The 10891-nt window shown below is 38.5% G+C and overlaps 1 protein-coding gene across 6 annotated transcripts in view; it reads left to right on the forward strand.

Moving 5' to 3' along the window:
* SYT1 (synaptotagmin 1) overlaps positions 1 to 10664 on the forward strand; it is a 354732-nt gene extending 344068 nt beyond the window's left edge. For all 6 annotated transcript variants that reach the window (XM_038171613.2, XM_038171643.2, XM_038171633.2 and 3 more), the window contains 2 exons: positions 2550 to 2683; positions 7511 to 10664. In XM_038171613.2, the coding sequence (XP_038027541.1) occupies positions 2550 to 2683; positions 7511 to 7717 (341 nt within the window). In that variant the 3' untranslated portion in view covers positions 7718 to 10664. The remainder of the gene's footprint in view (positions 1 to 2549; positions 2684 to 7510) is intronic.
* Positions 10665 to 10891: the final 227 nt, after the last annotated feature.

Below are 10891 nucleotides of genomic sequence, written 5' to 3' on the forward strand. Positions count from 1 at the left end.
ACTGCACTATGAGGGCAACCTGGTACCACTTGAATCTTTCCCACTGAAAAACTGGCATTTGTCTGAGCCTAACTCAAATCCCTGGACAGACAAACATAAGGAACTGATTAGAAGATGAAAAAGAAACCACAAAACCTATCTTCTTTGCCTTCCTGTGGCCATGAGTTATCCAAGGTCAATTTTTGCTATAATAACAGCAGAAAGATAGAACATCTGTTAAAGTCAATAGAAGCAATCATTTAAAGTGAAGGTACATGTAGTTCCCAAATATTCACTTGCACTTCAATTCTAGGCTTGAAACGTTTCTTTCCAAAATATGCAATGTTTATCTAGATAGCAATGTATTTGTGTTGCTATATAAATCATTGCTATAGAGTTCCTTATAGGCATATGAATAATCATCAAATCTGTGTATATTTTCTGTGTACAAACACAGGTCAATAAATGATTTTCTTACATGGACTACATTTATTTTAATAGAATTCTTAATTTCTAATCCCCTTAATAATAATGTACTACTGAACTGTTTAGCCTCCCAGCCCAGCCTAGTTACTCAAATTATATTTTAATAGAATTATATCTCATTTCCATATCATAACATGCTACCACTGGCTCCTTGACTACTGAAATTTCTTACTATATATTAGTTATAACTAAAACATCATTTGTGCATGTCAAAACAATTGTGCACTCAGCACAGAGCCTCAGCAAAAGTAATCAGGTAGACAAGCTTTTCTCAAGAATCAGCTAATGTTGAAGGAATCCAGGTCTGCCAGCTTTCCACCTTCAAAACACAGTATGCCATGGTATTGAACCCAGTATAAAAAAAAAAAAAAAAAAAAAAAATCTGTTGTCTTTTTGCTAGCATTTCTGCTGTTCACATTTCTGCTCTGCCTTTATTCATACATTGTGCAGTCAAAAGGAACCCTTGCAATTCCCTATGTAGCCTAGAGCATAAAACTACCCAGATTTAATTTGTATTTGAACTCGTGTCATTTGAGGGAGAAGGAATCTTAACCCTCTGTGATAGAGAGTTCACCACAAACACTGAGAAGCTATTTCAGCTGTATCGGAAGCCTCATTCTATTTCTAAGCTAGAATTTGTATAATTTCTTCTCACAGCCATTGGATCTTATTATACCCTTGTCAGCTGACTTGAAGAGTCCACTATCAAAATTATACTCCCTTCAGAGGTACTGTAGACTGTGACCAAGTCACTGCAGTAACTTAACTGTCCTGAACTCCTCAGTCTTCCACAGTAAGGCACATTTCTAACAGCAGAATGCAATTACTCTCCTCAGATACTCCAAGCATGAACTTCATTGAAGTATGGTTTGCTCATAGTGGTAATATTTAATTTCAGTGTTCATTTGTGGTTCTTCTGTGCCCCATCCTTTTCTCAGGAGAAGCCCTTTCCTGTGATAGCTTGCATTCAGGCTCTCTTAGTATTTGCCACACTTGACTTGTGGGTTGATGGGTGTTTTGTACAGCTCCTACCAACTCACTAGAGGGATGGCTTGCCTCAATTCCATCGCAGTTCAGCTGCCTAAAGACAAAGGGATGCCTACCCAAATTTTCATGACTGTACCATACAGGTTGTTGAAAATGATGAGGTTGAGACTCTTCAAATGGTGCTTTATGTTAGGCTTAAACAAAAACACAAGCTCAGTGAAGGTATTGCTAATTAACACTGCCATGGAAGAACAGCTAGTTCATTCTCTAAATGGCTCTTGTAACAGATTAAAGACTGATAGCGCTGTTTTTTTAAGCAGGCAAAATTTCCATTGAAAGTATAACCACTGAGATATCACTTCACGGCAGTAACTTCAATGAGTTTTGCTTGTGTGAGGAATACCTGAATAAGTACTAAATCATTTCTGTTACTTAGCCACCAGAAGTCATACAAAATAACAATAGGATTTCAGTAGGGAGCAGCAAAACCGATTCATAATTTATGCTGATACGGCCTGAAACTTACTCTGGCTGCATGCAGCACTAAGATAGAGAAGTAGTATTGGTGGGGCAAAGTCCCTTCCTGCCTCGTGCCCTGGCCGTGTGCTCTGCGCAGCGCCCCGGGGAGCTCAGGACAGGAAAACCCACAAAACATCACAAGGGAGTGAGGGGAGGAGTAGCCAGCCCCTAGCCCCATGCATATCCTGCCTGTATTCGGCAATGCTCAGAGCTCCATGGGAAACCCTCCTCACAGCACTAAGGCCCATTGCCAAGATGTGTCAGCAGTTAGTAAATAATGTTTCAGTAAAAATGTTTCTAGGACAATTAATGAACTGCAGAACAAAGTTAGGAGGGAATTTACTTCTCCTTTGTACTGTTAAGCAGACAGCGCAATAAATATTTTGCACCTTTTCCATTGGGAACACTTTGCAATTGTATAGGAGTTTTTCTACAGTGGAAACGAAGGCTGTTAAATTGCAAATTGCTTGTTGCTATTTTTATTTTTTTTTATCAATTCTGGAATTTGTGGGATTAAAATCTGTAGAAAGTGCACTGAACTACCTTTCTTACCTCTACTTCTTCTCTTGATTACTTAGATCCCTATGTGAAAATCCATCTGATGCAGAATGGTAAGAGGCTGAAGAAGAAAAAGACCACAATTAAAAAGAATACTCTGAATCCCTACTACAATGAGTCTTTCAGCTTTGAAGTACCATTTGAGCAAATTCAGGTAATGTCAAACAGTGTTTTGTCTTCTCTCTGCATTTCATTTCTCAGCCCTTATAAATATTTAACAAGACTCGTGTTAATTATCACGTGTGCATGCCTTCATTAGCACCTAGGTGCCAGCACTGTGCTACATTAGATGAGTGTGACTGCTTCAAGAGGGAAATGATAAAATGCACAGTACTTATGAAGCTTTGATTCATCAGTGAGAAATGGATAACTGACATTTTATGTTAACAGAAATGGATTTTGGAAAAAAAAAAAAAAACACAGGGAGATAAAAAAAGAATGTGCCTGCAAAAAAAAAAAATGGGGATAGAAGAAAAGGCATATAGAGTAATTTCCTCCAAATTATTTCAAACAATGCATCAATATCATTGACCATATTTATGTTCCCTGCATTTTTTTTAGGACCTGTTTGTTGAAAGCACTGTAGCATTTCTCTTTAGTAAAATGCATTTTGTAATCACTTTTTTTTTCCAGTTACCCACCAAACAATTAGAACTTTTTCAGTGGTTCCTACATCTCTTGGAAAATAGAGATTTGAGAATCTCATGGATCAGTTTGGTTCAGTCAGGTTCAGGGATCAGTCAGAATCTGGTTTCTTGTCAGCTCGGTGGAGCTCTAGTAGTTCTCTGGGTGCTGTTACCAAGGATTTCAGTGGTTAAACCTTGGAGGCTCAGAAGCTAGCATGCTGAGCTGGAGGTTGCCTACACCAGCAGTGTCATCTTTCTTCAGGGACTCAGATAGCTACCTTTGAGCTACTGGAAATCAAATCATCTCTTGCTCATGAGAGTGAGATTCAACTTTTTCTCAAGTTACCTAACATTTTTGCACAAGAGAGATGGTCTTCTTAACCATCTCAGGAGACGTGTGGAAAACCTCACTGAGTTCAGTCCCCTCGCTAAATAAATTTGAACCTTCATCTTCAATGTCTTAAGCAAGTATTCTTGTCACCTGTGACTATGGCTTGTTCTCGGAGTGCAACACTCATTATTTTTCGTAAATAGCTAAGTATATGATTGACCACAGAGCATCAGTTCATCTGTTTGTTAGGTGGATCACTTGGAAAGGGAAAGATTGATCTCAGATCTGATCTCTGCAATGTAAGCCACATAATGATAAGTTGGTACAGGCCAGCTCCATTTTTGTTAAGCCTTACCCGCTAGTGTTAAGCTGTTTTTGTTCTTTTGCTCACTTGTTAGAGTGTTCATTGTCAGGAAAAGACGCAGTGGTTTAAATAACCTCAAAAGAGAAGAGAATTGCATGGTGGCATCCCACTCTCCCAGAGGGAACCTGGGACCATGCAGATGTTAAGCAAAATAACTTCTTTTCTGTATGGAGCTCAATATGGAAAGTCTACTCTCAGGGGCCTCCCAGGTTGAATGACAATAATTAAAACAGTCTTGGAATACATACTTTTGTGGGCTTTAAAATGAGTCTAGGTACAAGCTATGTACCTTGCTACACAAGGATTTAAATGGCATCAATGCCATTTAAATACCAACTGATGCCATTGTTGACGACAGCCAGCAGACATTTTCAGGAAAAACTGCAATGCAAATAGGGACATGCAGCCTCCTATTGATTAGATGAAAGCCTGGTAAGGGTTTTAAGAATCTATATCTTGGGTTCTGATAGCAGTTGTACCGGAGAGAAGTCCAGCAGCTAGGGCCTACATTTCAACAAAAGCTGTGTGCTTGCCTTTTATTGACTTGGTACTGACAAAGGTAATAAAGCTAGACAAGATGAGGCACTGGGACTTGGATGCATGACTGTCCCTTTCAGGAGTTTCTTCATACCCCACAGCATGTACAGATGTCTATGGACTCTAGGAATCAAAAGTGAGAAATCCACTGGGGGCTAATTCCCGCTGATTTTAATGAAAGCTGGTCATTGTGCTTGTGAAAAATCTCATAACAAGCACTGAAGAGCCAGAGGCAAAAAAGATCAATCACATCGAGCCTCTCTGGAATGTCTTGATTTCTGAATAGGGACAGGACTGGGAAACCTGAATAGATACCTCCAAGTTATCATGATTACACGCCTCCAAGTTGGCATGATTACATTCTGTGGGTACTTGGCCATTTTGTTTCTGATCCTGTCAGTTTTGTAAGGTGGACATAGACCTTTCATAAAGTGTTGTAGTTGAATTTTGCCACTTTTTTGATAAGTATATGAGAATAATTATGGCTATTTTCTTCAACATGTAGCCTCAATTTAAAATCTGTAATTATGGACTTCGATCATATATCAATGTATTTTGTAATTAGTTAGAAAATAATATATTTACAAATGATTTCAATATAGTTACTGCAGTAATTTCATCATTAGAAAAACACATTTTAAATGCTATTTAGACTTAGTACAGTAAGAATTATTTTGGATAAGTCATGTAAAAGTCATTAAGAGACTTTCAGAGACATAAAATATAATGGTTATATAAGTTTTGTGATCGTCAGAGAGCAAAGAGCTGATGGAGGGAAGGTAGCTCAATAGCAGCACATCTATGTGATTTAAAATGGGCCAAACAATTTAATAGCAAATATGGACTTTGACTCTTAAGTGAAATAAGTGTGTAAGAAAGTAGGATCTTGAAAGACAATATGAGAATACCACTGGGAAGTCAAACCCTGTTGTTACAGGGAAATCAAGCACGTGTTTTACCACTTTTGAGACAGACCACATCTGTAAGTAGCAAAGTCTACAGGCACTTTTACTCCAGAGAATGCCTAATCATGCCAAGGAAACTACGAATCCAAATGTGTATTAGCAGAGGTAGTGCTTTCTACTAGCACCTGTTGGTTTTTTGCAGTGCAGCTGTTCCTTTAATATAAAGTACAAAAGCACAGAGATGCTTACATTTCTCTGTAGGTTTAAATCAGAGACCATGAAGTGAAAATCATCCCAGCGTTAACCATCTGAGCTAGCTGCTCTTGCATCTTTATAGATCCAGAAGGAAAAAAAAAAAAAAAAAGTGTCTTTTGTTTACAATACTCACTGTTGCATTATGATTAACAACAACAACAACAAAAAAATCCAATAGTAACTTGCTCCCAAGCTTCTAGGTACAGCAGGCAACTTTTTTTTATGCTGTAAAATGATACTCGTGTCTACTTTTTATATCTGTGATTGTATCATGCATCTAAAACATAAATGTCCATTTGGGGAGGTACCATCAACATTAGAGTGAGTATATTGCAAACAGCAACACTGAAACATCATTTTGGCATCTAGAAATACTTGCTTCAGGATATTGTCATATATCATGTGTGCTCTGGGTAGAGAGAGTCTTGAGTTTGATGTACAGTTTTGTCATCAGCAACCATATAAATACTTTAGTGCCTGTTGGAGTCATTTCTTTCTCTGGATCAGAGAACTGCAGAATCTTGTAAGTGAATGGACTCCACAAAATAGACCTCATGAGTCTGGTCTTCCAGATATGCTTAAGCATCAGTTATTTTTAAAAGATAAATCCAATTACAAACAAAAAAAATTAATCATGCTAGTAAGAAATCTAGATTGTACTCATATTTAAATTTTAAAAATTTATGCTTGAGAATAAAAGATTTTTCTGGAAGAATTGTGTTTCTGTGCATTTCTTCCTCCAGTTCAGAAAGCTCACATTGGCATAAGGAGCTGTGTGTGTTTATCATGGGATGGAAAGAAGTCAGGAAAAGAATTGTATGTACATCTTTAAAAGAAAGTCCCCGAGGAGAAGCATTTATAGTTAAGTAAAATCAGCCCAAGGCTGTTTCACGTTTTAGATGCTGTTGAAAAACACCACTCCACTGAAGGAGTAGTTGTTTGTGCTGCTTCGACAAATATTAATGACCTGATGGAGAGGAATGCATGCGTGTGCACGCAAATGCATACGCAAATGCCTGGCTTGAACACCACCTCTCAGTGTGCACAGTCCAAGTGAACAAAAAATGGTCTCTGAGCTCTGACAGATGGGCTCCCACAGATTTTGTGGGCAGACTGACCCTGTTTGCCAGAGGTTACCATTCCTGCAGCAGAAGTGGCACCCCAGCACCCACCGGCTCAGCCGTAGGCCAGACTTTACTGTGCCTGGCAGCACCACTATGTCAGAGCCCTCAGACACAGCAGCTTGTCCTTCTTTCCAGCTCCCCTGAGTGAACAGCCTAATTTCCTGACTCCTTTTATAATTTATATAAATATATACTATACACAGTACATACACATACTTATGATTATGCATGCACACAGATATGTATTTATCTATGTAGCAACTGTAAGGGCTATCTTTTGAATTTCCCTGAAAGCATGCTAGCACACTAGATAGATGGGACACAATTGTTTAGAAGTATAAAAGCAAAAAATATATATATATGTATATATATATAGTACAACAGTGAAAATGATAACTTAGGGCAAAGCCATTTCTGAATTTTAACTGCTAAGTTTAACTTACTTACTTAAACAATAATGATGTGTTAAATTGAGCTACTTTTGAATTAGCTTAGCTTAAGACTTTTAGCTCTACAGATTTCTAGCAGCCTGATTCCTCAATAACAACAACTACAAAATCTATACATTGCTAATCTGTTAAAGGAGAAATGCAACCGTGTGAAGCTCTGTGATGCAAGGGTGTGAATTTCAAGTTAATGTGGAGGTTATGAACCTAAATACATTTGGAAGGCTGACAAGAAGCAAAGACAAGAGTTTGAATTTGCTTATGGCTGGGGGAACTTGTACTTGCCCACTTCTCATCCATGGAGTCTCAATTGTTTGTGTCCATGCCGAGATTCATCCCTGCCTGCCTTCCCCTTCCTGTCATTCTCACTGGTCTTTCTCTGTCTCCTTGTAGAAAGTGCAAATTGTTGTGACTGTTTTGGACTATGACAAGATTGGCAAGAACGATGCCATCGGGAAAGTCTTTGTGGGCTACAACAGCACTGGAGCGGAGCTGCGGCATTGGTCAGACATGTTGGCCAACCCCAGGCGGCCCATTGCACAGTGGCACACCTTGCAGCCTGAGGAGGAGGTAGATGCCATGCTGGCAGTCAAGAAGTAAATTAAATTAAATTACATTAAATTATGAAGAAGAAGAAGCCTTTCTGCATTTGCCCACATAGTGCTCTTTAGCCAGTATCTGTAAATACCTCAGTAATATGGGTCCTTTCATTTCCAGCCATGTGTTCCTGACACAGATCAGTTGTACTTTTAAATTCCTGTTTTAATTTGCACAACTTTAAATGTAGAGAGCCTTCTAATGGCGCTTCATTTCACCACTGCCCCCCCAGATCTACTCTTCTTTTAAGCAATATGATGTGTAGATAGAGCATGACAGAAATTATTTATTGTATCACACAGTTGTATATATACACCAGTATGCTGAGAATTTATTTCTAGTTTGTGTATTTGTATGTTGTAAGCGTTTCCTAATCTGTGTATATCTAGATGTTTTTAATAAGATGTTCTATTTTAAATTATGTAAATTGACTGAGATATAGGAGAGCTGATACTATATTATAGGGTAACTATTGTATCGTCTGCATTCCAGAAAAAAAAATTCCAACTTGTAAGGCACTAGTAGTGTTACACTGACATCTTAAAGGACAACTTAAATCTGAGCTTTCAACTGGACCATTCTAATAACACGCTATGCGTAATCTTGGAGGGGCACATCCAATTCGGTAGACCTTTCACAGGCAACTTAGCATGATCTGAGCAGCTCCATGGCTGACCTCAAGGAGATGTAGCCAGAAGCCAGGATATCATTTTTTTGTATATATTCCAAAGCAAACACATAACAGACTGAAATGGCTTTCAATTGAAAGTCAAGGAAGCAGTTCCATAGGAGGCAATGATTTCATCTAACATACAAAGTAAGAACATTGCAGAGGTTGTGCAGGGAGGGGGGGAAGGGAGGGGGGAGATGCAGCGGTCGTGAAATGCTGCTATGAAAACAAGAGTAGCTCTCCGTTATCACCTTTATACAAAATTTGCATACTGTGAATTCCATCCACAATTTCACATTATAATGAGTTTGCACATTAGACTTTGTAACAAAATATTTTATTATACTAACTCAGATTAGAAGGAATGCAGAATATTTTTTAGACACAGCCGTGTGAGTTTATTATACAAAATAGTTTCATGGTAAACAGACAGTATTGTAATCCCATCAGAAGATGACAAAATTTAGCCATAGTTCTAAATGCACTTCAAAGTAAGCCAAAAGAGAACAGCTAGTGACCTTTTATATACTATTTATACTTAAGTTTTAATTTGTCCTTTAAAAAAAAAAAGTGAAAACAAAGAACAAGTTCTAGAAAACTGAAGCAACCTCTTCTGTATACTAGATGCTCGTTTCAGGAGGAGTTTTTAAATGTTTTCAATGTTATTATGTAGTAAATGGCACTATTATGAAGCTATTAGTCATTCCATAAGAGTCTTGAAAGACTGCTCTGTGTATCACTGTGACTGCCGTGTGTGCTTAGAAATGTAGTTTTCTCAGTGGATAGCAATCAATTTATTCCGTAGTGATATTGTAATAATACTGCCATTCCCTTCTACTGCACTGCCGAAGGAATGCATAGCACAAGCAGTTCTAGTTATTACGGACCAATTTAGAACTGGAGAGCTATGCAGGGGACAAGGAGGCTATATTGAATGGGTTGACCACGCAGCATTTTGTCAAGCCCTGTGCAATATTCCACATTTCCAACCTCCTTCTCCCTCGCCCCCTGCCGCTTTACTGTAGATAATCATCTTACAGCTAGCCAGCATGTCATCTCAGCTTGTACCATCTCATCAAGTCAGTTAGGGCATCACTTCTATCTCATGTACCGTCCTTTGAGGCCTCTTGCTTATCTTTCCAAGCTGTGAATATATTTATAATGCTTTGAGAAGTTCATTATTTTCAGCCATGCAAACTACCCCAGAAATGCGGAAATGCTATACCTTTTGGAGGGAGGCATGAGACGTTAATCAGTGATGTTCTTCTCAATTGTATCTAAAAGAAAATATTGTCAAAAAAAAAAAAGAAAAAGAAAAAAAAGAAAAAAAAAAAGAATGTAATCAGGGAACTGTGTGCTGAAAACGAAATTCTTCACCCTCCCTCAAGACTCTGCTTCTGAGAGAGGTGTGACAGTCTGAGAGGTCAGTGCAGTGACAGCCAAGCTCCAACATTTTCAGTGCATGTGGAGGGCAAGAGAAGCAGCAAAGAAGTGGGAGGAGACTAAAAATCTGGATCTCTCCCCACCTCCAAAAGTAAGAATAGCAAGACCTATTTTCTTTCTTTTTTACATGAAACATGGAAAAAACACAAGTGAGACATTTTCTGATAGAAACAGGCGCATACATGCAAAGCATCAAGCTGGAATACTTAAAAATCTTGATCTTGAGGACCAAACCCTACCAAAGAGGAGAACTAGACAGTCAGCTTTCCAGTGTAACAGCAGATACTCAGCTTCATGGTCTTCAGCTTTCAGTTGTTCATTCAGGATAGCTGCAGGTTCAAACTGCCAGAACTGATTCATTGTGTTAAGGTATTCTTAATGCTTTCTCTTCCTACACTGCCAGACTGAATGTCACCGTAGAATTGGTTTGTAAGGTACTATGATTCTCAGAGACTGAACCTGCTATATGACCAAGATGACATTTTCATCCTCAAAGAAGCCACATGTACCTTTCTGACAAAGCTGTGTGAAGTATTAGAATCTGATGCTGTAGAAAGATCCTAGTTGCCTTTGTGTATATTTACTGCCTGCTTGAGTGTTTCTCTGTGTGGGTTTTCTCTGTATCTTGTAGAAATGTTTGGGGTGTTTTATCCTGCCATATCGCTCGTGGCCCGCGAGCTGACAACTTTAGCCGTATTTTACCTTCATTTTTGATGAGGTGGTTTATATTTTGTTTCACTTTGTGTAGTGACTTCCCACAGTAGAGTTTTCCAATTGTCGTTAAAATAACATACATATTACACAGATATTCAATAAAAATGTTTTATTTCCTGTTGATGTTTCAGTGTTTCTCTTTTGATCTAAAATTTTAGAAAAGACATTTCACTCTTGGACCTTAACACAATCATAAACTTGGAAGTATCACAAGTGCAGTGGCACAGCACCTTTGGAGGGGCTGTGAAAGCTGCTTTCCACTGCATGGCCCAGCCAGCAGTTCTCCAGGAGGTGAATTCTCTGTCTCAATTGTAAATGAAAGACTTCTACCCTGTTTTCCCAAGAAGTCT

This window comes from Anas platyrhynchos, chromosome 1, assembly GCF_047663525.1.
Source record: "Anas platyrhynchos isolate ZD024472 breed Pekin duck chromosome 1, IASCAAS_PekinDuck_T2T, whole genome shotgun sequence".
Lineage (NCBI taxonomy): Eukaryota > Metazoa > Chordata > Aves > Anseriformes > Anatidae > Anas > Anas platyrhynchos.